The sequence below is a fragment of the Camelus bactrianus genome, chromosome 13, assembly GCF_048773025.1.
Source record: "Camelus bactrianus isolate YW-2024 breed Bactrian camel chromosome 13, ASM4877302v1, whole genome shotgun sequence".
Classification (NCBI taxonomy): domain Eukaryota; kingdom Metazoa; phylum Chordata; class Mammalia; order Artiodactyla; family Camelidae; genus Camelus; species Camelus bactrianus.
In genome coordinates, this window is record NC_133551.1 from 40,660,393 (window position 1) to 40,687,457 (window position 27,065).

The following is a 27,065-nucleotide window of genomic DNA, read 5'->3' on the forward strand; positions in this document are numbered from 1 at the left end:
GACCCTCAACAGCAAACTGAGCCCTCCACCTGACAGGGGCCACAGCCCCCTCTGCCCCCTAGGGCCCTGGTCTGGATGATCATATATAGGGTTATGGTTGGCCCATCGAGGGGCTCCACACAGGGGCCTGACCTCTGCCTCACCCACAGGGCAAATGCCAGGAGTGACCCTTTGGCACTCCTTCCAGAATGACCAAACTGTCTCCTGCTCCTTGTCAAGGGTCCTCACAGCATAAGTGCTCATGGACCAGGTGGCTCCAGACCCCGCACAGGGAGTAACAGGTCTGGACAGGACACAGGCCGCTGATACTGGCTCAGCGGCTCTCAGGCAGGGAAGCAGGTCACACCTGCCCAATGCTTTCTTCTACAAAGTCTCCCCCAGACAGACTACTGAATGAAGGAGACCCTCTCTGAGTCAGTCCCACTGTGCCCGAAGCTTGCCACGTGCTCATACATCTCATTTAATCCTCACAACGAGCCTTACTCTATGAAAGAAGAAAATCGTACTGTCCAGCTACAAACCATTCTTAGTGCCCACTGTTCTGAGCACTGAGTGTAGAAATAGCCGCTTCCTCTGTGCTCTGACGTCACGGTGATTCTTTTTTTAATCATTGGATTAAGACACATTTTCACTCATGTAGTATTTTTGGCTGTCATGATCAAAGGGAGTGCTTGATAGTGTGCACATATTCAGTGAACTCTCTTAAAATATGAACAATGACAATGATCCTAAAACAAATTTTAATCAAAAGAGTCTAAAGAAGTTGCAGTAAGTATAAATCAACCTAAGTAGGAATAAATTGTTTTGATTTAAATTGCATTTTGAATTTTTAAAGTAGAACTACGATATATGTGATCTGTTAAGAAGTCATAGTACTTAAAAAAGAATTAAAGGAAAATAGAACCCAGAGTTTGGATTACATTCTAGAAAAGTTATAAACTAAAAAGAAAATGACCCACTGATGTTCTGAATAGCTTTAAATATCAATCATGACTGATTTATTAGATAAACAAAAATATCAGTTACTCATTTGGTTATTCAAGAAATCTTTATTTACTGGGCAGGTGTCAGTCACTGCTAGTTGCTTAGGGTATAATGATGAATAAGATGTAGCACAGCCTAGTCGAAAGGGCAGATATACAAAATGAGGAACATTTACTGTGGTAAATGCAGTGGGAACCACTTATTCTGCTTGGGACCAAAACAAACCTTCATGGAAAGGTTGGTGTCTTGAATAATGAGCGAAGCAGTTTGCCAGAGAACAAAATGAGGATTTTCAGTTAAAAAAAAATACAGCATATGCTGTCTATCTACTGTGTGCTAGGTGTTACCTCTAGATGTGGTAATGAGCAAGACATTGTTCCCGCCTCACAGTTTAGTGGGTGGAACCAGATAAGATGAGAAAGCAGGCAATTACAATAAATTATGTTAAATGCCACGATTGAGAGCTGTGTGAGTGTATGTTTTTGTGCGGGAGGGCAGGGAAGTTCCAGGAGGATGTGATGTTTCAAGTTTCCCATCACTAAGTGAGAAGGAACACAGAGAGTTCTGTAGTTCCTAGTAGCTGGAGCCTACGAGGTGAGTGGAGTAGCCTGCAGAGAATAAAGGCAAGAAAGTTCTGAAAGTCTAGAAAGGCAGATTATGGTGGAAAGTATTCCCTTCTTGAAAAATTGCAACTAATTTCCCCTTAGATATATAATGTTGAGCCTAATTCATAAATAAGGTTTTATATAGAGGTTAAAAATTTAAATAATGTGTATTTTTTTCCTTTTAGTATTTGGCCTTGCAGGACCTGATGTTGCTTTCTCAGTATTCTCCTTCACGAAGACAGGAAGTTTTTAGCCTTAGCCAACCAGGTATTGCTAAAAGTAATCGGATGTATATGCAGAAAGTGTTCCACTTAAAGTTTTTAGTGAGAGAGATGTATTTATTAAAATATTACATATTGATTTAAATCTTATGCAAAGTATTTGCATTGCTGTGGTTAAAAATTACATTTCCAGGAAAAGTATTTTTAAACTTTTATAGTATTTCCTTCAGCGCCCTCATTCCCTTCACCTGGAGAAATTATGAGGTAAGTTGACAGTTTTAGAGTGGAAAAATACATTTTAAGAATCCTAGAAGTTTTAATGCTACGAGGGGGCCTTAAAAATCAAGTGGTCTAATCCGTAGATGGAGGGCCTAAGTCTCAGAGAGATTAAGTGGCTTAATAAAATAATGTCAGAGTTGGAATAAAAAATTCTGTCATTTGACTCCAAGGGCAGAGCTCCCTCCTCCTGCCATGCTACTTTGCCTGCCTTTAAAAAAACAAAAAGTGAAAAGGAACTAGATTTAATGGTGACCAAGGATACTGCTGGCAGCTCAAGCACTTGTCAGGCTCAAGACTGCAGATGTGCCAGTGGTGCTCTGCCTTGTTCCCGGAGGGAAAGCCTTCCTGCCCAGCCGTTGGTGGGGACAGAGAACCTGGGTAGCTTTACATCTCTCTAATCAGCTCTTCATTATTTTGTCCTACTTGCCAGTTCCCACTTATAAAATGAAACTGTAGTTACATGGAAATGAAATCCAGTTATATAAAAATATAAATAAGTGGAGCTGCTCTCCTTTTGGTAGCATGAAAAACCCAGGGCCAATGCTGTGGGAAATTATCTGCAGCAATACCTTTCTAGCAGACTTAGGTTCAGTTAGGAATTCTGTGTACACTAAATGTTTTCGCCAGATATTTAAGTAAACTGTAACTGAGTGGCATGTTCTCTGCCAGAGAACATATATTAAAGTGTTAACTGGTCATAGAGAAAGAGACCTGATTTATGGCTACCAGAGGCAAGGGTTGAGGGAGGGGGGGTTAGATGAAAGCAGTCGAAAGTTACAAACTCCCAGTTATGAGATAAAGAAGTACTAAGGATGTAATGTATGACATGATAAATATAATTAACACTGCTGTGTGTTACATATGAAAATTGTTAAGAGAGTAAATCCTGAGAATTCTCATCACAATTCTCATCCGTGTAACTACAAGGAAATACATTTTTTTCTATTTCTTTAATTTTGTATCTATTAGAGATGATGGATGTTCACTGAACTTATTGTGATAACCATTTCATTATGCCATACACCTTAAACTTATACAGTGCTATATGTCAATTATATTTTAAAACTAGAAGGAAAAAAAGGTAACTGGACCATTGCATAGTTCCGTAGTGGTCCTGAGTTACAGCAGTATAAAACATCCTGGGGCCTATTGATGGAGTATTTTGTTTGTTTTCAGGTTGAATGGTATTCCTCTTGAGTTGTAAATGGGGGAAATATTTAAGGAGGAGCCTAAGTGAAGAGAGAATGATTCTCTGGCACCCAGGCTGGAGAAACCAGTTTTCAGTGGACTCCTTTGCTATTCTCAAAACACAGTGAAGCACAGTTGATTTTTATATGACAGCTGTAGGAGATAAATGTCTTAGAAAAATCAAAAGAAAATGAGAATTAAGGGATTTTTTAAAGATTATTTAGTTATTTATTTATTCATTTATTTTGTTTTGGGGGGAGGTAATTAGGCTTTTGTTTATTTATTTTAATGGAGGTACTGAGGATTGAACCCAGTGCATGCTAGGCACACACGCTACCCCTGAACTGTACCCTCCCCCCAAATTAAGGGAATCTGGATCATAGTAGTTTAAGTTAAATAATAAGCTAACAGATAGTAAACTCTCCAAGTATAAAGTATGATCACTATCAAATAACATGTCACTTCTATAGGTATAATAGCAAGTAGGGGCTCTTTTGCAAGTGAAAATATGTGGAAGCACAGTGGGTCAGACACAACAGGTTAGGGGTCACTAGGGACCATGGGATACATCTCATTAGACACGTTCATTGTCTTAGTCTTCAGTCTGCTCAGTACTGCTGGTGGAGTAACCTGGGTCTTTTTCACTCAAACTGTGCTCCAATGTTTGGCTTTATTTTAACAATTTGAGAGTAGTTTTTTAATGGTAAAATAGCAAATTTTTGCTTGTAGACTTTTAGGAAAATTATTTCATCCAAATATTTATTGAATTCCTGCTGTATATTAGATGGCATAAGTATAAATAGTAGCTCAACTGAGAAAAATGGGCCCTGATGCAAGGTATACAATATAACACTATTTAATGAATAAAGCATGTCTTAATTTTTTTCCCCATTTTGAGAAGAGACTATATAAGATTATCTACATTTTAAAAGCTGATATTTGGACCTTGTAGGTGGACATCCCCACAATTGGACAGCCATTTCAAGGGAGTGTTTGAATCTTTTAAATGATATGACTCAGAAACTTGTGCTCTACCAAGAAGCTGCTGCTACAAATGGGAGAGTGATGTCTTCATCATACCCAGTGGAACCTAAGAAACTGAATTCTCCAGGTAACTCCTCGTACTGCTAAGAGAGGGGAAAGCATTTATAGTCATTTTCTAAGAAAGATAATAGTAGTTAATTTAAGAATATATATATGAGTATGAAGTACATATTTTAGGGGAAAATTGATCTAATATATGAGATATTGTACTGAGCCAAGAAAAAGGCTTGGGTATCATTATAGATTGGAAAAATTAAGTCAAGGGTGATTAGTGGTGGTGGTGGTAGTAGTGGTACAAAGACTAACAAAATGTTGGTCATCAAATAGAAGGCTTCAGCTACTGTTACGGTTGCAGTATCCCAGAGACAAAAAGTTGCTGGACAGTGCCCAGAGAGGAGCAACTGAAATGACTCAGTGATTTGGGGGCAGGGCCATCACATTCATTGTTTTAAGATTGCTAAATATAATGTTTGCAAGGTGAAAGCTGAGAGGAAGAAGTACAGGCGGAAGAACCTTTGCTATTTCAGCAAACCCCTTAAGGAGAAGATACATAGGAATGTAATAGTGATAAAAGGACTTAATGTTCTGATGCCTTTTGGAGCCAGGCATTTAATGAAAATGGGCAAAACTGGCTGGGTGAGGACTGTGGTAAACTTGAGAGCGCAGACTTCATCTGAAATGGAAAGTCGTGGATTAGCTTCAGTACGTTGTTCCCAGGGGGGAAATTTGGACCCAGTATCTGAACTTCTGATCTTGGTTTTCTTTTAAAGAGAAGCCTGAAGAAATTTTTGGGAAAATCTGCTTTTTAAACATTGACAACTAATCTTGGTATTTTAAAAAAATCACTATATGGGCCAAAGCAAACACATCTCTGTCTTTGACTTCATTACTCTGGTGGGGTCATAGACCAAAAACAAAGAGATTAGTAAAGAAAAACAATTTAGATAAGTTCAATGATTTTAAAAGATTCTAGAGTGTTTCATATGTTATCAACATTCAGATTAGCATGTATTTATTCAACAGGTATTTATTGAATGCCTAGTATATACCAAGTACTATGCTAGAAGCCAAAGGATCAAAGATGAAAAAGCACTCTTGGAACTGATCCTTTCATGGGAGGCACACAGATAGCCAGTATAACTGCTAAAAGGAAACCTGTCAAAAAGGAGTCTGAATTGGTAGGATGATGTTTGATAATAAAAGGAGATCTTGTATGTTAAGAAGAGGAGTTGAATTTTATTCTGTGGAGCCCTTAGAGAATTTTGAATAGCTATAGTTATATCAAATTAGCATGTTAGATCATTATAATCCTGAGCTGGGGGAGCGCCTTGGTCTGACCAAAAATGGATTATTCATTATTTTAAATTGTTGTCATATCCCATCACTCAGTCAAAATTTGCCTCTAATTTTGAAGGATAATTGCGAAACTTAAGAACCCCAGTCTTAAATTTTAAATTGATTCTTCAAATATTTCCTATTGCCATTAACCCTTAATGTCATATAATGAAAATATTGTACTTTAATTGGTTGATATCTTTTGCCAGTTTTTTTTTAATACCAGTTTCATTAAGAAGATAGAGTACTCGTATAATTTATTTGTCTTTGTGTCTTGTACTGGAGTGGCAGGAAAAATGTTCTTTTGTTTTTGTATAAGAGGCTCTATAATTTGGTAGAATTGTAAGATTATTTTTGAAGAAGCTGTTTATAGATCAGATTTGTAGATATCCTGAGCAAATTTGTCTCTGATGTGACTTTTGTTGACTTGAAGGAACTCTGGGGAAAATGGGATAAGGTTCATGCTCTCTTTCTGTACATTTTCACACTATAGATTTGATTTAGCCAAGTAATAGTTCCAGTAAGAACATTCAGTTAACACTGGGCATATTCTAATGCAATAAAGTTGTTGCCATTTAAAAATAAAATATGAATTGGTAGGTTCACTTAAAATAGCTTAAAGTTAGAGAAACTGACCTTGAAGATGAAGATAACCTGTTTAGGGGAAAAAACAAGAGAGGCTGTACCAGTCCAACAGAAAAAGATGTATAAAGCTCATTGATTGAGAGGTCACCGGGTTGCAGTAGTGAAACCTGGATGTTGAGAATGTAAACCTACATGAGAACAGTCTGCTGAGCCTTGTTTAAATGAGTTAAACAAACAATTGAGGCGTGTAGAATTTGAGAACCCCCACGCTGGCCTGCTTGAATCAGGTTACCTCTTCAGCACTGGATCTGTTCTTTTACAGAAGAAACTACTTTTCAGACCCCTAAATCTAGCCAGGTGCCTCGGCTTTCAGTGCCATCGTTAATTAAGACATCGCTGCTTTCCTCAAAATTATCAACACCTGATGTTCCAAGTCCCCTGGCAACCCCATTTGGCTCTGGTGTAGTGAATCGGATGGCTGGAATTTTTGATGTAAACACTTGCTATGGGTCACCTCAGAGTCCTCATCTAATAAGAAGAGGGCCAAGATTATGGACTTCAGCTTCCGGTGAGGACTGTTTATTTTCCAAAATTTGAAATGTCATACTACAGAGAATCAGATCGTATAAGTTTTTACTTCTTGGTTTTTTTTTTGTAGATCAGCAAATGACTGAATTTTCTAATCCTTCTCCATCTACCTCTGTTAGTGCTGAGGGTAAGACAGTGAGACAGCCCAATGTGATATATTCATGGATTCAGAATAAACGTGAACAGGTAGGATGTTATGGGTGTAGGATTCATATTTACAAATAACATTGAGAGCATCAAGGATTGCACATGAGTGAGCCATCAAGAATAAATAGGACTTTTGGGGTTGCTTTGTGTTAAGTTGACCCACGTGAAATTGCCCGTATTTGACCAGGTTTTAGTTTTACAATTTGCAATTTCATATGGCTTAACCTAATTCAGTGCCTTTGAACTGTGAATTCTTTCACTTGAGATGTTTATTGAGTTCTTTATATATACAGGGTGTGGTTTTAGGTAGTGGGAAAACAGCAAATAAAAGTCCCTGACCATATATTTAACATTCTAGTGAAGGGAAAGAGATGAGCAAGCATGTGTATTGTACTATATTTCTTTGAATATAAAAAATGCAGTTGGTCCTTGAACTACATGGGTTTGAACTGTGTGTCCACTTGTATGCAGATTTTTTTTTAATAGTAAATACTGTTGCATTTCACAGTCACAGCTGGTTGAATCCACTGATGTGGAACTATGGGTATAGAGGACCAACTATAAGTGATATGTGGATTTTCAAATGTGGGAGAGTCAGTGTCCCTAATTCTGGAGTTTTTCCAAGGGGTATACTATTAATTGTAAGACTTATTTTATATACTATTTTTTTTAGAAAATCTTGCCAGTTAAACCATGACATGCTGTTGACTATATGCATCCTGATATGTCATGTTCAAACTATGAAAAATACATGTCTTAAAGGGGAAGAAATTTGATGTCTTTGGTGCTAAATAGAAAAATAGAGCAGGAAAATGAAAGAGCAGCTGGAGGAAACGAGTACCATTTTATGTGGGGTGATCAGGGGAAGTTTCATTGATAGGGTGACTCTTGATTGGAGACCTGAAGGGAGGGCAGGGAGCAGCAAAATGCAAAGGCCCTCAGGTGGTATCTGCTTGGCTTGCGTGAGGAACAGCAGGGACACTCGTGTGGCCAGAGCCGAGTGAGGGGAGAGTGGTAGGTGGGTGGTGAGATCAAAAGAGGTAGCCGGCACCCAGAGCTCATAGGCCCACTAGCCAATGTAAAGATTGACATTTTCTCTTTAAGAGATGGGTAGCCACTGTGTAGTGTTACCCACAAGAATAACATGATGTAACCTTAATTTTGAAACTGCTGCTGTTTGAGACTAGATCCTCGGAGGGCAGTAGTGAAAGCAGAGACAGTAGTAAAGCTATTGAAGTAATCTAGTGGGAGATGATTGTATCTGTGACCAGAATGGTTGTGGAGACTATAAAATGTGATCAGGGTCTGAATATTTTCAAGGTAGTTATAATAGGATTTGTTTATGGTTTGATTGTGGTGTGAAAGAGTCAATGTTGATTCTGAAGTTTTTGGCCCGAGGGCCTGAAATAATATAGTTGCAATTTATAGAGTTGCAATATACTGATGATTCTGGAAGAGGAGATTTGATAGAGATGAGGTGGGGAAATCACGAGTTTGATTTTAGGCATGTCAATTTTGAGATACTTACTAGACAATAAAGTGAAAATACTGAATAAGAAATTAGACATGTATCTGGAGTCCAGGGGGAAGATCTAGGCTAGAAATGAAAATTTGGAAGTCATCAGAGTATAGACAGTATTTAAAGCCATGAGATTCCTTGAAAACTCTTGGGGATTGTAGATATAGAAGAAAAGAAATGCAGATCCTCTAATGACTAAGGGTCTGGGAGATGAGGAGGAGGCCAAGCACCATTGAGGTGAGAAAGAACCAAGAAAAGGGCGTTTCAAAGAGAAGCGAGTGTCCGATGTTGCTGATAGGTAGCGTGGAATTCAAACTAAGAATGAACTGTGGCGGTCATTGAGTCCTTGACAAGAGCTATTGGATGGAGTAGTGGGGATGAACACCTGATTGGCATGGGTTCAGGAGAGATTGGGAGAGGAACTGGAAGCCAGAAGAAAAGCTGGATCTTTCAAGAAGTTTTGCTATAAGGGGAGTAGAGAAATGTGATAGCTGGGGGGAGTTGAGGGATCAAGGGAGGATTTTATTATTTAAGATGGGAGAAATAACATGTTTGTGGATTGAATGATTAATAGAGAAGAACTGAAGGCATTTTACAAAACTTCAGGCTCTATGTGCTGTAAGTACTGCTGTGTCATGAATTTACTTTGAAGTCAGTTGGGTTATGTAGCTTTTAGCTTAATATTAGGAAAATTGTTTTCCTTGTAAATGTCAACCAGTAGAAAACCACTTCATGTCTTAAAGATCTTTTTTTTTAGTAGGGGAAACACTCTTTTTTGGCATTAAGAGGTTAAAGGGTAAGACAGTTGTAGAGAATTGAGAAAGAATTTGGTCTTAGAGAGTATCGCCAGAACCACTTAGAGTTCCTTTTATTCTGACAGGGCTCTACTTTGAGGGTTAGACATGTGTACGTGGGAATGCAGCTTAGGTTAGATGGCTCATCTTGCCTATCCAATTTATAGTACAAAAGTATTTACTTATGTGGTTTACTGTAAATACTGTTCTTTCCCTGTAAGTTGTAAAGTGTTTCATTTAAGTTAGTGTCAGGAAGAACCTGGAAATGCATAATAATCATATTTGGGTAGAATTGAAGACTATGCATGTGTTAATTCTTTTTTTTTTCCTACTCAGATTAAGAATTTCTTATCAAAACGGGTGCTGATAATGTATTTTTTCAGTAAGGTAAGAATGTGTAGCATTCTTTGGAATTGGGAATAGGGGGAGAGGAAACAAAATAAAAAATAAAGTAGCAGATGGGACTTCTAAATATTTAGCTTGATCATAGCAAGCCAAACAGCTTTGCATCATGCTTCACTAAACCTCTGTTTTAACGATAGCTGTTCTAGACACACATCTCACCTCTGGCTTCCTGAGGCTTGGCTCTAGTTGGCCTCCTGAGTCTCTTGGCTGCAGGCAGCTTTGTGCTGATATGCAGTTCCTTTCTGCAAAATCTTAGTGGCCAGTTTAGTGTTCAGAAGAGAGATAACTAGGTTAGACTGCAGGTGTTAAACTTGTATTGGATAAAAGTTGTAATTCAGGCCACAAACTAAATGACTTTCCAACTTGTCTGTCAGCTGCTCCAGCTGCTATAGGAGAGTCAGTTTCAATGGTAGCTGAAGATTTATTCCTATTTTCACTGCTACAGCTGTTGTGTACTAATTAATCTTTTGATGAGCAAAACCTTTGCCCACATGTAGGAGGGAGAATTTTTGTTTTAATTATTTTAATCTAGCTTCTCTCTTTCTGCAAATATTGCAGTATTAACTGTAATACACTCAGTTAATGCCTGCAAGTGAAAGTCTGCATTGGCATACATTTCTCATTTTTTCTCATTTTTATCCTGTGGGAGTCATACTCTGATGGATGGAGAGAGAGATCTGAGTAACTCGATAGAATACAGATACACATAACAGAGAATCCTTTCAATTTCTTGGAACTTTTTTCACTGTGATGGCAGGGAAGATCCACCCAACTAGCAACTATGTTTACCAAAAATAATCTACCGTAGGCCATCCATTAGAGTTCTGGGAAAACTATCAGACCCCCGAGGAAGGTGTCTTGTCTTCCACCAAGAGGAAGAGGGGTTATCTGAAGTTTTACTTCAGAGCTTTGTTTGGGAAGAATGGGGGAAAAACTCACTCTTTTGTCTTATGTATGCCATGCTCTTTTCACTCAAGTTCCCTCATTTAATTTGAACAGCATCCCTGTGAGATGTCTTTGTCCTCATTTTACACATAAGGAAACCTGAGGCTCAGAGGGCTCAGGTAGATAGCCTAAGGACACGTAGCCAGTAAGTGGCAGAGCAGACGCTGAGCAAGATCTTTTCCCTTGGAAGCGAACGGCTACTTTTGATTTCTTATTTTGCAGATGGACCTATTGTATGATAAGGAGTTGTAGACACTGCTGTTTAATGTTGGGAAATGTAACATGCTGTTGTACTTAACAGGCTTCATTGGGTGCATTATGAAATCCAGCACTTACACGGGCCAGTTATTGCTCCACACTACTTGACCTTGCTGTATTAAGGAAGGTTGGGAGGTTTTTCTTTGGAGTGGGGCTGAGGGTAGACAATTTGAGAGAGGTAATACGTATTTAGAAGTTCTTTTGTTTTTAAAAAAAAAAGCGTTCATAACAATTTAAGTGTTCATAATCCTCTGAGGGGGTTTGAGTGTATGTAACTCTTTAAATGAGAAACTGAGGCACACAGAGTTTTGGAAAGTTGGCAAGTCATGTAGTAAGTTGGTAGCAGAATGCTTTATTGCAGTTAAATCATTGTGTAAGAATTTCAAGTTTTAATTCTTGAGAGGCAACTGTGTATTTTTTATTGCTATAGTATAAATACAATTGATTAGATGAAATTATCATTTCAGGGGAACTTACTTAAATGTTTTTGTTGTATTTGTAGCACCCAGAGGCCTCCATTCAGGCTGTTTTTTCAGATGCCCAAATGCATATTTGGGCATTAGAAGGTAAGCAATCTCAGTGAACTGCAACTATGATTTTATTTATCAGTTAAATATTGAAGTATAATCCATGAAAGATCAGTTCTGGACTTTGATCTCAATCTTTGAATTTTCAGATACATTTTTATTTCTTTGTTTTGTATAGATCATTTTTCTTAGGTATCTTTTAGGAGGATACCAAAAGTATCCTCACAACTGTCCCTCCGTTTCCTTATCAGACTTTGTTTTCTTAGTGCTACCAAGCACACTATTATTTAAAAAATTCTTTTCCTACTAGAACTTAAGGCAGAGAATGTCATCTTATTCAAGACTGCTGCAGCTGTGCACCTTTTCAATTCCTCTTCTAATCTTTGCCTATTTTTCTATTGTATTACTCCCTCTTTTTTATGTAGAAGGTTTTTTTTTTAATATATTCAGAATGGTAACCCTTTCTCAAATAGATGTACTGCAAGTAGATTTGCCTAATTTTGATTCACTTTTAACTTTTTTCTTCTTTCCCCTTGAGGTCTGTCTCACTTAGTAGCAGCATCATTTACGGAAGATAGATTTGGAGTTGTCCAGACTACACTACCAGCTATTCTTAATACTTTGTTGACGCTGCAAGAGGTAGGTAGTATGAAGGTTGGGTGGAGGCAGAGGTCTTGTCCCCTCTCTCTGCCCAGCCTTTTCAGTTTGTTTCTTGTATATCACATTGAGTAACAAAACATATGTTGGAAGTCAAAATAATGGTACTATTCTCATCTTTAGGACATTATAATCTAGGAGAGACTTAGAAGATAAACTTTAATTCATTTATAAATAATAATTTTATTACAACAGGAGAAGTATACCAAACCTGTAGGATATACATCTGGTATTAATCAGATTATTTAGGATATTGGAATTCTGTTCAGTGATAAAAATTTGCAACCTTACACAATTTGTAGCTACTGAAAGTGGCCTGTAGTTATTACCCATGCAGATAAGAAGTTGCCTATCGGCCAGAGGCATAAGATGGATCTGAGGCCAGTGGATTCCTGCCACCAGTCTGGGTGCATAGGTTTAAACCTAAACTGAAAGTTTAGGTCTCTTTAGTCCTAGACTTAAAGGAAGAAAAATAAAGCATGCTTCTTATTTTCCACTAGACTGCCTTTCTTAACTTCATGTTGGGTGACATGTTTTACACTGCCTTGTAATATTAGTTGTCTGGCAGATGAGCAATATAAACACTGAGGTCTAGAGGCATTTAGAGGTAGGACTTGGGTATGTGTAGTAGGTTTTCTGGAGGAGGGGTTACTGAACTAGGCTTGAAAGCTAACAATTGATACATCTTTTGGTCTTGGGAAGCAGTTTAAGATATGAAGAGAAAACAGGCTTCACTGTTCCTTTCTTCAAATCTCAATTCATTTTACCTCTTAGAAAGTCTCATCAAAACCAATGACCTTTTTTTTGTTTTTGCTTTGAGTCCTCTTTGTGCCCACTTTCTCATATATGTTACTTGAGACTTGTATGCACAAGTGGATATTTTTATTGTGTTCTTTCCCAGCTACTTTTCTCTAAAGAAATAATTTCCTACTATTTCCCCACAACTTCTAATATTTGTCTTATCTAACCACACAATAGGATAATCATGATTTGAGATATTCATAGCATAGTTTGCTTTTTTAAAATTCTGACTGTGTAGTTTAAAATAAAACAACAGTACACTGCTTTATAGTCTACAGAGTGATTTAATATCTTTTTATCTTTTTGATCCTCAAAACTATCTTGTGAAGTAAGATGGAGGTATTTTGGCCCTATCTTACACACGAGAGAGGTTTGGTAACGCAGTAACTCAACAAGTCAAGGTGGCAGAGTTGAGACTTGAAACTGAGCTGATTGCAGGGCATTAGCAGGGTGGTAGACCCCAGGGAAAGCAGAAGATCCACATCCTTTATTCCTTCTGAACTTATCTACCATTTTATCCTGGCCTTTTTATTGTCATATAAGGTTCTCTTCAGAGAGGATGGCTCTGCCCTTAGAACTGTGGCTTTCAAACTTTGAACCAAGACCTGTATTACGTTTACATTTGACTCAGAATATAAGGGTGTGTGTGTGTATGTGTGTGTGTGACAGAAACGAAGGGTTCTTAGAACAGTGCTTACCTTTTACTATGTGCTATGAATTCTGATGTTTTTCCATTCTATTTCATTTTCTAAAAATGCCGGTTGAAACTGAATTGATTTCACAAGGATCACACTGCCCTAGCGATATCCTTCACCCAAATTACTTTCTTCTCACCTCTCCACCATCAAAAGTTTTAATTCTTCTTTATAGAAGGTTTAAAACTTCTTTAATAGTTGGTTATGTGTAGGTATGACAAGGAAAGCAATCTGTTTATTTGGTTGTGGTCATTCCTACCTTTGATTAGAAAGGTAAGAATTACAGATTTGTTGAAAGGTCAGTCCCTATTTACTTTGAAACAGAGGAGTTGGATGGAGAATACTTTTGAGGGGCAGAGTAGAAAGAGGCAGAGGCATATTTTTGAGAGCTGGGAAGAGATAAAAGGAAAAAAGAACAGCACCAATGACTTGGTACTTGGTTTCTAGGTGTAAAAATTCCTTCTCCTGTGAGGCTTGTGGCATCTGTTCTCTCCTAGGCCACATCACAGTTGGCCTTTTGGTCATGCTCTGCAGTCATCAGATTTTGCAAACTGCCTTTCAGTTTTTCCCACCCCATATCCTGAGGCTGATTATGAGTGATTCAGTGTCCACATGATTATTTGTCCCGCTTGGCTGCACAGTTCTTTGGCTTCCTCCTCTTCGCCACTCTTTTATATACCCATCAGTCTCAGCCTGCGACTGTCATCCGGACCTCCTCATTCCCTGAATTCTCCACTTCCAGAGCTTAAAATTCCAGGATTCTACCCTCTAAGCCAGAATCTTTTAAATGTTTTTGTGCCAAAGATCCCTTTGGCAGTCTTATGAAGTCCATGGACTTTTTCTCAGAATAATGTTTTTAAATATATAAAATAAAGTCTTTAGGATTAGAAAGGAAATAAATCAGTTATATTAGAATATAGCTATGAAAGTGTTAAATTTGTGATACAGTAATGTGTGCTTTTTTTTCTTTCTTTTTTTTGGTCAATAACTAGGAATTGAATACAGGACCTCATGCATGCTAAGCATGCGCTCTACCACTGAGCTATACCCCCAACCCCTCAAAAATGTGTGCTTTCTAATTAATGCACTAAATAAGACCTGTCAGTGAGTCTAGTGACTCATCATTTTGTAGTGTTATGATGAATGGTAATTCATGATAGGTGTAATAGTAATGTGATATGAAGATATTGGTGACAAAGTCACAGGAACTGCTAATGCTGTTGTGACTTGCAACATACATTCATAATTGAAATAAATGCTTAGTTTTAGTAAAGATAGACATGGAATTTTTATCCCGAAGTTTATACCCCCTGAATTCTAATAGGTCTGTGGGACCACGTAAAAGCCCTTGCTCCAAACACTGCCTCCATGCTCTCACTTCTTCCGTGCACTTTCTTTGTTTTTGCCAATATTTTCACTTCCTTTGTCTTTCAGCCCCCTCCTAGCTACATATATGTCTTTCTGTGTCCAGCTTAGACCTCACAGGCTGTCACTTCAACCATTTTATTACTAATTCCTTCAACTCCTTGTTGCCATGTCCATGGGGCAAAACTCTGAGGGATGAGTCCTGTATCAACCACCCATCCTTCCTGCCTCCGCCTTACTTCAGGCCCTTGACATTCCTGACCTGAATTATTACTAAAGCCTTTTGCCCCTGTTAACTCTTAACAGAGATCCTTATTTCTGACTTCAGCCACTATCCTATTCTTCCCATGAGCAATCTTCTCTGATAACCACCATGTACTATTCAGTTTTTTCCCCCAAGTATATTTTATTTTCTTAACCTAACTTTAACTCTATACATGATGCTTTTCTTTCCTTCTTTGCCTGGAACACATTTTTCTGCGACTCTGCCCTGTAATCCCAATTTCATCACCCTATGATGCTGCATTTTAATTGTTTACTTTTATCATCTCTACTAGTCGGAATAGAGGCAGGGATCTTGTCTTGTCTCTGTATTCCTAGCATCTGACATGGTGCCTGGCAAATGACAGGTACTTACTAAATGCTTGTTGGATGATTACTGGATTGCTTCAGTGGGTGAAGACTTCTGTTCTGGAGCCTGAATTGAGTGATGATTCTGATATAATGCTTTAATTAAAGTGGTCTAAAGCCCTTTCATTTTGAGAGGCAGGGATGTGATGTGATGTGATGCATAGGAACCCTGCTGTATGTTTTTGATTTTATGTTCTTTGATGTAGGAGGGATATTTGCTCTTAACAAAGTATCTGTAATTCTAAGTATCTCTAATTTAAGACAAGTTATAAAATACAGGCTTCTGAATGTTACTAAGGAACATTTGTATGGAACTGTTTGGTTTCTTTATTTCACTTTTCACTATCAATAACATCAGCCATTTCCCTGTGTATCATTAAAGACAAAATATGAAAGGAAAGGGGGAGCCTTCTCTTTTCGAACCATTCAGAGGGCAAGGAGTGGAGGGCTGGATATTCTAGGACAGTTGTTCCTGATAGTGGGCCAGGCTATCCGGGGATGTTACAAGTATTATAATGGAGTCATGAATCCACACATACATTGCTGTTTGAATAATTAATGTTTGTCTAACATATTTACAGCTATTTTTCAGAGGTTTCTACGTACTGTTTTAGTTAATTAAAATATAAATTCATTTGAAAGCATTATTTGAGTTCATGGTAATTATTTATTCCCTCCATAAGTGGATGGAGAATAACTACTATCTTGTGGAATTCCACTGTGTGTGTGTGTATGTATGGTGTTTAAAAAGCGTTCCTATATTGCAGAAGGTTGGGGATCAAAATGGAAGTTTTTTTTAATTAAAAAAATTTTTTAATTGTGGTAAAATATAGATAAAATTTATTATTTTAAATCTTCTAGTGTGTAGTTCTGTGTCATTAAGTACAGTCACATTCTTATATAACCATCAACTACCATCCAGCTCCAAAATCTTTTTGTTTTCAAGAGTATGTTTCAGATTTTTCAGAAAGCCTTCTATTCTTTGAAAAGTCAGTCTCACCTTGATGTAGGATATCAGCTCTATTATATTTTTTGCCTCATCATCTGAAGGTCAAATTTTGATACACTTGAAATGTTGAAGTTGACCTTCATGCCACTCACAGATCCATTCATCCAGTGAATATTAATTATCAAATGGTTACCATGTGCTGACATATAGAATGAGAAAAGGCAAAATGGTTCCTGCCCTCCAGGAACTTACAGACTATAAAACAAAATTGTACAAATAACTACAATTGTAATAAGTGCTGCAGTGTGCAAAAATACAGGATTATCAGAGAACATAGGCAAATCTAAGTTAATGTTGTGAATGGGGGACTGAAAATAGGGGTTTGATGTCATGAAAGGCTTCCCTGAGGAAGTGATGCAGAAGTTAGCAGGAAGAATGGGGAAAAGGAAAGGAATATTCTTGGGTGCCAGAACTGTGGATTTGAAGGCCCAGAGACTCTTGATCAATACTCATCTACAAGTCACAGTCAGTTCTTTGTTTCTTTAGAATCCTATGCTACTTTACCAAATATTTATGTAGTACTCCAAAAGAAGTACTTTTCTTATAATCTTTGTAACAATCCCATAAGGTTAGAATAAGGCTAGTTTTGAGTGATTGAGTCTCTCAAAAAGACTATCTATTGGTATGACTTATTCAAGATCATGCCTGATAAATGGTTGAGTAAATTTGAAAACAAGGCTTTGAGACCCCAAGTTCTTTGCTGTCCACTGTATCAGATTACGTCTGTGAGGGCTTGGCAGGGGCATGCATTTCCTAACCTCCTTTCTTAAGACAGAATGGCAGCATGTCGGAGGGCCAAAGTGTGAGATCTAGAGCCAGATCTACCTGTGTCTGAATCCCAGCTCTTACTACTCTTAGCTGTGTGAACTTGGAAAAGACATTTACCATATTTCATTGACTGTAAGATGCTGTTAATTAGAAGATACATCTCCACTTCAGAAATTATAAAATGAGGGAGGGAGTGCACCATGGTAATATGGTAATAATGATATTATGGTAATCTCTAAACATCTGTTTCTGTATCTGGAAAATGGGGATGATGATAACACTACTTTATAGGGTTGTGAAGAATGAATGAGATCACCTCCATAAAGCACTCAGGGCACCTGGCGCATATTAAGTGCTGAGCAGATGTTAGCTCTTATTACTTCGATGTCATATTACTACATTGTATGACAGAACTCTTACATTGTACAGCAGAAAAGATCTTTAAAGATTTTTTTAGAGTATTGTTGTCAACACTGTAAGCAAGTAGTCTAGATGACAGTGTCAGACAGATGCCCAGGCTCCATTACTTTCTGGGTGACTGAGGGCAATTTATTAAAGTTTTCTGAGATCAGTGTCTTCATCTGTAAAATGGAAATAATATCTTACAGGGTCATTATGAAGGTTAGAGATGGTATCTGTAAAGAGTCTAGAATAGTTCTTGGCAAGTGTTAGATATGCAATAAATAGGTACTATTATAAAAACATTTAATTAAACAGAATAAAACGAGTGGTTATCATGTATGGCTTTGTTGGCAAATTGTTTTATTATTTAAATGAAATAATATCTATATGACAGTTAACTCAGTTCCTGGCACATGATAACTGCAGTCTGTCATTTAGCTATCATTATCATCATCTAATATTGTTATTATTCTATAGCAGTGGTTCTCAACCAGGGGTGAATTTGCTCCCTAGTTGACATTTGACAATGTCAGGAGACATTTTGATTCTCACAACTAGGGGAGTGATACTGGCATCTACTGTGTGGAGGCCAGGGATGCTGCTAAACAGCCTGTAAAGCACAGGTCAGTCCCCACAAGAAAGAGTTATCCAGTCCAGAATGTCAGTAGTACTCAGGTTGAGAAACTCTGCCCAAAGTCCTGATTTCCAATAACAAAGTCTGATCTTGTCTTTAGCATTTGTTTGGGACTCTGGCTTTGGTGGAGTAAACTTTTGTTTTAACTAGGTTGTAAGTAGAATCCTTGAGACTAACGACTTTCAAGGATCTGCACAGTGGACATTTATTAATGACACTGATAGGTAAATATTCAGGGGAGAACAGCCGGGGTTTTCTCCTTATATAGTCTTTGTGCATATATGATGGCATATAAGTATAAATGGGTATATACTTATATAAGTATAAGCATAAAAGTGCCTGTTTCCATAGTACAGCCCCTTTTAAGGCTTCTGTTAGGGCCAGATAATTCTTAACTACATATTTGAGATCCCAGTTGTGTGATCTGAGTCTTTGGGGCAAGAACCATGAGTGGTGATTTGCTCAATAAATACTTGTTTAATCTCTCATCTGATTAAGTACATCAGTTTTCCTAACCATGGGGCACATCATTAAATACTGTAAATCAGTGTTTCCTAGATTTAAGTTATTCACACACTGCCTTCATAGTTTTTGCCATAGCTGTTTATTACCACATACTATTGTCATAATTTTAGTCATATTTATATACTACCTGAATGAATTATTATTTACTTAGTATTTTAAGTCATTCATATTTAACTTAAACTTATTTAAAAGGAAACTTTATATCAGTATTATAAAAGGAAAACTAATTTGACTTGCAGCAAATAGAATATAGGTCTATAGCACAGAAAAAAAATGTGACAATGAATATATGTTCATGTATAACTGAAAAATTGTGCTCTACACTGGAATTTGACACAACATTGTAAAATTATAAGTCAATAAAAAACATTAAAAAAAAAAAGAATATAGGTCTAGAGTACCTTATCTCAGACCCTAGGATATATTTCAAAATTGTGGAGTCTTTTGGAATTTTCAGAATGTAACGTGGTATACGTATCATCCACTACATAACAGTCTTATTACTATCTGAGGTGGGATCCCTTAATCAGATACTGTAATACTTTTCTCCAGTGAAATAATCTGAATATTTGTGTAAGTTGGGTAAAGAACATAAATAGCCTATGTCAGCCTAGGTCAGGTTTTACTGCCAGATCAGGGCTTTTTGGATTTCGGTATTGAGGATAAGACAGTTAAAGAGAGAAAAGACAATAATTTTAGGTTCTAACTTGATACTGTTTGCTGAAGTCCGTAAACCTGAAGCCTGCTTATCCTTTGCTACAAAAGGAGATTAGAGAGAATTAGAGATGTGCTAAGGACAGTTTAGCTCCAAAGTGAGGCTTTTCTCCCCAATGTAAGTTTTATACCATTAGGGGCTGTTAGACCCCATTTATTTTTTGCCTTTGTTTTTGGAGCTGTTCCAGTTATTTGTAAGGATTGATATTTTATGAATTTTATTCTTTTTTAGAAATCTTTGCAAGAACAACGGAAAAACAAAATTCATTCTTTTGCAGTTACCCTTTGGATCCTTTTAAAATTTAAGATGTATTATGGAATTCTAGTGATTTTACATTCCCAGTATCTTGAAACAGTTTGCTAGTTGATCATCCTAGGGATTATTTCATCATTACTCATCCATTACTCCAGTTGTGGTAAAAAAAAAAAAAAAAAAAAGACCAATGAGAAAACAAGAATGATGAAATCATATAGTATTGCATCATCTTTTAACAGAAGATATGTAAGTAGTATGAACACACATCTTTTATAGTTTTTTTTAAGCTTTCATTGAATGCAGTTGCTAATTCAGTTTTTTTTTTAATATTAGAAAGTATAATTTATTGGGAAAGGAAATACCAAAATGCCCAAATAGGTTTTGATGAAATTCCAAATCCATTATTGATTAAAAGAAGAAAAAAATTCCTAATATTATAGGAATAGACATGTTCTTAGCTTGTTGAGGATGAATGATTGAAAGCTCTCAGTGATCATCACAGTTAACAGTGAAGCACTAATGACTTACCATTACAGTTGGGAATCAGCCGGGAGGACTGCTACTGAGGGACAAGGAAGAGAAATGAGAATAAATAATGAAGAGGAAAGATCAAATTATCTGCACACCTAGAACATTTCAAGAGTCATTCAGATTTTTAAAAGTTTCTACCGATGATGGTAAATGAAAGAAAATTGCCAATATGTTAAATAATTATTCAGGTAAATCAGAAGATGAATGTAAAGAGATAGCACTCTAGACAAGCTCTGTCTTATAGGAATATAATGCAATCTACATATGTAACTTCACATTTTCTAGTAGTTATATTAAAAAAATACAGGTGAGGTTAACTAATAATATACTTTGTCCAACTCTGTTTAAAGAAGTACGATTTTATCATATAATTGATACAAAATTACTAACGAGATATTTTATATTTTTTATGCTATGTCTTCAAAATCTGATGTGTATTTTTCATTATTATAGCATATCTCAATTAGACCTGCCACATTTCAAGTGCTCAATAGCTACATATGTCTTATACCACATTGCATACTGCAGCTCTAGACTTTAATGATGATGGTGAAATTGATCATGTAAGAGGGATTTCAAATGATAGTATTCTAAATATATTTCCTCAAACTCAGGAACTGACGACAGAACAATTCTTTTAAACTATTTTTTTAATTGAAGTATAGTCAGTTTACAATGTTATGTCAATATATGGTGTACAGCATGTTTCAGTCATACATATATATATTCCTTTTCATATTCTTTTTCAGTATAGGTTACTATAAGATATTGAATATAGTTCCCTGTGCTATACAGTAGAAACTTGTTGTTTATCTTATATATAGTAGTTAGCATCTGCAAATCTCGAACTCCCAATTTATCACTTCCCACCCCCTTTACTCCCCGGTAACTATAGGTGTGTTTTTTATGTCTGTGAGTCTGCAGAACAATGTATTTTTTAAGGAGAAAAAGGAAGTACGTGTGATATTCTCAACTAGTAAGTCATTCAAGAGGAACCACTTTGTCCCACAATATTTTATAATAAGAACCTAAATCATCCCATTTTGCTAAAAGTAGACATGACAGTATTCCTTCATCTTCTGTGATATTTGCGCACCAAAATTTTCTTTATTCAGATCATAAGTGGATACATGTTGAAGGTATACAAAAGTGTATTCAGAGGTGATTGGAAGGAAACAGATGATGTTAAGATGAAAAAAAGTCACATACAGTAAAATATTTTATATTTGATTGATCGTTTCAATTTGTCTTTATAAAACTAACAATGAAAATGTTTTGCACAATTATGGTTCAAAGAAAATGGCTGAACTCTTCAACAAAATTATGAGCTGTCAAAAGTTTTAAAAAATACTATATTTTAATGGTGCAAATGCAAGAAAAAGAGCCAGAAGTAATGCTAAGCTAGAACCTTTTGGAGGTATATTTTCATAATGTGAAATCGATAATACAGAATGGGTATATTCCAGGTTTATTCATGAAAGCTATTAAGCAGCTTGTTGCATTCAAAAGATACGGCCTGTTTCAGATGTATGTGTCTTAAAAACCTGGAAATATGTTTTATAATCTTACTTAAATTTCCATGAAGTTATACATTATCCTGTCATTCTTATTTCTGTAAATTTTTTGTAAAAAGACTTTAAACTATCAGAAAGGTCCATTGGACCCAGGTATAAATGATGATGACTATTTTTCCTGGTGTACTAAGGGTTAATCAGAAGGTTTGCAAGAAAATTGCAAAGGAAGTAACTTTCCCATTATGATTCAGTGTTATTTCATGTTGTTTAAGTATGTCACTGAATACCACTTCTATACTGACTAAAATTATCTCAAGTATATATCCCAGTCTTGGAAAACACTCTTATAAGTTACTGTTGAAAGAATAAATGATTGGACTTGAAGTTATCCTGGCAGACTGAACACACGCATCATATCTTGTTCCTGCCCCAAACTCTGCTAAACTATAGTAAAAGAACTTTTAAAAAGACATAAATCCATAAATAGGAGAGGAGACAACAGCAACAAAGTTTTCAAAGCTGGAGAGCAGATGGCTGTTGATAACTAACTTAGCAGATTCCAGGGGCAGATGTGAAGTTGGTAGTGAGGCAAGCACCAAGTACCCCTGGAACCAAGAGTGTAGGGACGTCTGGCCAAAGAGCTGTCTGAAAATCAGGTAGAGGCCTAGATTCTCCTCGGTGGTGTTTCTCCCTCATTCCAGTGAAAGTCACAATTTATCCTCTAGAGAGGGTAAAACACCTGGCCTCTGGACTGGGAGAGTCCACAGCTGTGGGTACTCTGCTAAAAGCAAAGGGAGCTGCTCGATTAGCTTTGTTCCCCACTTGGCTCCCCTGAGCACTGGGGACCAGGCCCTCCAGACAGGGTACTGGAAGACTGCTGTCTGGGAACCCTCACCAAACCAAATTGCTGAGGTGAGCACTCGCCCCAAAATATCCACATAGAACACCTATTGTGAAGCCTGTTGTCAGTAACCTCCACCTGTGTACTCAGAGCAGTTGTCGGTAATCTCCAGTTATGTACTCAGAGGTTTTGGTCAACTCTTTAGGAGGTCTCACTCTCAGTCATGAGCTAAGGATCACTAGATTTGGGGGGAAAGTCTCTAATACAGAAGATAGAGACCAAAAGAAGCTAAGAGGGAAAAAGTAGCTTGGAAGAAACTATAAAACAAAAACCCCAAAACATAGTAAAAATTATTGAAATCCTCAGAAATAAGAGAGGGTATTACATCCTTGAAACAAAAATAGGATGCTGAAATGAAAAGGATCCCTCAAATTATGTAAGAGAGTACCTGAAATTAAAAATATGGTAGAAATCATTATAACTACAGTCTTAAGTACTTTTGGTGGTTACATCCATAACTAAATAGTAGACTTATACTTATTTCTTGTCACTTTAGACATTATCTTGCTGTAGATTAACACACTTACACTTCTCAGTCTTCTCCCTTCTCTTAATATAGTTCTATCATTTAAAAATTATTTTATCTTTGGCCTTTAAAAGTTATGCTTAAATCTCTTATACTATCAAGTATAAATAAAATCAGTTCCACTTGTGAATTCCCTCTCCCCACCTATTCTTGCTCATAGATACTTTATCATCTAGAATTGTAAAGGCAGGTAAGTTAGTTTGGTAAATTATTTATGTTAAGTATAAACTTTTGGTCTTTTTTGGAGCTGAGATTTACAACATAGGTATTCTTACCTGTCATACATCATAAGCAGGGTAGAATATCTGTGTTTCACTCCCCAACTTTGCATATTCGGGGCTGTTGAAGTGCGACTCTTTTAGAGGACAGACCTGGACTTTTCCCTGGAAACTGCTGAAGTGGCAGCACCTCTTCTGCACTGGTTTTCAAACCGTTTTGACTATGATCCAAAACAAATATTTTATTGTGTGTCTGTGTATGTATATATCTCTGTCTGTCTGTCCATCCATCTGAAATTAAATCTCCTTAATTCTTTGGACTAAGTTGGCTTTCTTGATAGTCTGAACTAACATCTTTTCTTTCTTTCTTGATGTAGGCAGTTGACAAGTACTTCAAACTTCCTCATGCTTCCAGTAAACCACCTCGGATTTCAGGAAGCCTAGTGGACACTTCTTATAAAACGTTGAGATTTGCCTTTAGAGCATCACTAAAAACTGCCATCTATAGAATAACTACTACGTTTGGTGAACATCTGAAGTAAGTTTACTTGTTTTTGTTTCATGGTAATCCACTCTCAGGAGTTCCCCTGAGAGATAGGTTTGAGAATTGTAAAGGCTTACATGTTGAAAGTATTCTTTGGGGACTTTCGTGATTTCTACTGGGAATTAACAGCTTGGATTTAGATTTAATATTCACATTTTAAAATTAAGCCTATCATAAAAGTTTGAGGCCTTCTTTTAAATGGATTTTAAAAAGGGTAGAAAATTATAAAGGCAGCAAATGTAATTATATATATATTTTTAAAATACTAAAACATCCTTCAGACAGAAAAAAGGCAAAATGAATACCTCCCCAGAAAAGCATATTAAAAATAATTCTGTTATTACATCTTGGCCAGTAAACTAAGACAGGGTGAGTAGAGTATTCCGTAAATGAATCCTTGGTGCTTTGTGAATCATGCTGGAAAAACAGTGACAGATCACAACACCTTCAGAAATGGAACCAGAAAGAAAACCACAAATGCCAAACCTGTTTATATTTAGTATCATTGATGTTTACTGCTTTCTTCTTATGAAATTATCTAGCAAGGCATGGTAAGGGAGACTAGTTTTACTAACTAAATAATGTTTATCATAATTATGAATGAACTTTAAAAGATATAAGAGATTGCTCTGCTTTTTCTGTATGCTATCAATAAATAGTTTAGAATTTAGTCATGCCACCTGCTTTTAGAAACAGTAGTGTATTTCCTTTTACTTACATAAGGCAAATACTTAAGGCATTCATACATATATATATACATACATACATGCATACGGCAGCAGCAGTAGAAGCAAGTTTCTGTGGAACACTTTGGTTCTGTGTGGAATACAAAAGAGTTGTGGATAATCCTCTGTCCTTAGGAAGTTTATTCACATGTTTAAAAACAAACAAAAAAATCTATTGAGTGCCTTCTAAATCTGCACCCTCCAATATGATAATTACGTAAGGCTGTTTAAATTTAAAGTTAAATGAAGTTAAAAATCCAGCTTGTCAGTTACACTGGCCACATTTCAAGTCATCAGTAACTGCATATGACTAGTGACTGCCATATTGGACAGCTTAGGTAAAAACATTTCCATCGTTGTAGAAAGTTCTGTTGGGCAGTGCTGTTCTGGACAATACACTCAGCACTGTATATATAGTTTTTTCATTTACCTCTCTCAAAGAGCTTATGAGTTGTGGAAATTATCATAATTGTACAGACATGGAAAAAGAGGTTAAGAACTTGCCTAATAGCGCAGTCTAGTCAGTGTTAGAACATGGACCTAAAATCAGGTCTTTCTTGCTCTTAGAATCCCACCACCTTCTCTCAGCACCACTGAGCACGAGCACAGGCAGGCGTAGAGCACCAAAGGGAAAAAAAAAATCTACCTTCTTACCCTGTACAGCACTAGACTGCTTCTAAGATGTAAACTACCATGTAGGGTACTCTCAGAAAACACTCAATAAATTTAAATACTGAGATAGATATGATGTATGTTAATTGTACAGCAAAAATAGGGAGAAAGGGGAAAAACTAATTTTTGTTTTAGATAAGAAAGATAAATAATTTAAAAAATTATGAGAATGAAACTCTGCCTTAGTTTCTTTTGTCTAAGAGCCATGTTTTATATATGTACCAAAGCTGATCAGGTCATTAGAGACTATTTTGTACAAATGTAGGAGAGAATGGTAGCATAGAAATGTTGGATTTGGAATAACAACATTTGGATTTATGTCTGGTCACACCATTGACTATCTGTAGTTGTGGGCAATTTATGTAATGATTTAAGTAACTTGCCCTAAATTATGCAGGTAGTAAGTTGCAGAACCAGAATTTAGACTTAGCTCCACCTCTGAAAACCAGGTATAAATGAAGTAAAACTCTTGAGGCATGAAAATTAACACAGCCCAGTTGCTCATTGGAAACACTCATTTAATACCTGTTTACTCTTAATTCAGGCAACTTTGATATACTGGTTTTTCCAGCCTATAATGGATTAAAATTTGAGGGGAAGACTGCTATTAGAGCCAGGAGGACTAACAATAGTAAGAGATGGTACAGGGCCTGCTAGCAGAGGGCAGAGTCACTAGAAATGCTGCAGACTTGGCATTTGAGAGAGTTCAGAGCTATTTAGTTACAGGTGACAGCCTCCCTGGTACCTAAAGTGAATCAGAACAGTGAAGTACACTTGAGGTGGTTCAGTTAGAGACAGCTACCTGGTTTAAGAAAGCAGAGATACCCTTTCCGGCGGTGACGACCTCCCCACGAGAACATGCCTCTCGCAAAGGATCTACTTCATCGCTCTCCAGAAGAGGAGAAGAGGAAACACAAGAAGAAGCGCCTGGTGCAGAGCCCCAACTCCTATTTCATGGATGTGAAATGCCCAGGATGCTATAAAATCACCACCATCTTTAGCCATGCACAAACAGTAGTTTTGTGTGTTGGTTGCTCTACTGTCCTCTGCCAGCCTACAGGAGGAAAAGCAAGGCTTACAGAAGGATGCTCCTTCAGACAGAAGCAGCACTAAAAGAACCCTGAATCAAGATGAATGGGAAACCGTCCCAATAAACACATTTTGGATAAAAAAAAAAAAAAAAAAAAGAAAGAAAGCAGAGATAGGTTTGCATAAGGCATTTGAGGATGATTTGTAGCAAAATTATTATAGTAAGACTCTTGACACTTTTCAAAGTGATGACCTTCAGTCACCTGGAATTTTATGATTCAGTAAGTTGATATATTGCTTTCAACAACTGAAAAACGAGAATCTTTCATTGTATTGAATTTTTGCTGAAAAGTTTAAAAGGGAATTTTATACTAGTTTCAGTACACATTTGCCCTAGTTTTATTGAGGTGCTGTGTTTTTGTGGGGGCAAGGGTGGGAGAGAACTGTTTCCCCATCCAAGATGTAGCTTACGTTCAAAGGGAAAGTAAGCCTACTCCAGCAAGCGGCTACCTTTGAAAATGGTTA

At 36.9% G+C, this 27,065-nt stretch overlaps 2 protein-coding genes and 1 non-coding gene across 6 annotated transcripts in view; 2 read left to right on the forward strand and 1 right to left on the reverse strand.

Annotated features, from left to right (window-relative positions):
* The window catches only part of NDC1 (NDC1 transmembrane nucleoporin), a 44,694-nt gene that overhangs the window by 16,440 nt on the left and 1,189 nt on the right, over positions 1-27,065 (forward strand). For all 4 annotated transcript variants that reach the window (XM_074376450.1, XM_010951770.3, XM_074376451.1 and 1 more), the window contains 8 exons: positions 1,775-1,856; positions 4,230-4,388; positions 6,564-6,809; positions 6,900-7,015; positions 9,626-9,676; positions 11,400-11,463; positions 11,963-12,063; positions 23,948-24,108. In XM_074376450.1, the coding sequence (XP_074232551.1) occupies positions 1,775-1,856; positions 4,230-4,388; positions 6,564-6,809; positions 6,900-7,015; positions 9,626-9,676; positions 11,400-11,463; positions 11,963-12,063; positions 23,948-24,108 (980 nt within the window). The remainder of the gene's footprint in view (positions 1-1,774; positions 1,857-4,229; positions 4,389-6,563; positions 6,810-6,899; positions 7,016-9,625; positions 9,677-11,399; positions 11,464-11,962; positions 12,064-23,947; positions 24,109-27,065) is intronic.
* Positions 504-625, reverse strand: LOC123615908 (small nucleolar RNA SNORA43). The gene has a single exon (XR_006723723.1). It is a non-coding gene; the product is annotated as a small nucleolar RNA SNORA43 (small nucleolar RNA).
* On the forward strand, positions 26,321-26,706 carry LOC105066434 (small ribosomal subunit protein eS27-like). Its single transcript, XM_010951768.3, has one exon. It carries the CDS (start codon positions 26,370-26,372, stop codon positions 26,622-26,624), a length of 255 nt encoding a protein of 84 aa, XP_010950070.2. The 5' UTR covers positions 26,321-26,369; the 3' UTR covers positions 26,625-26,706.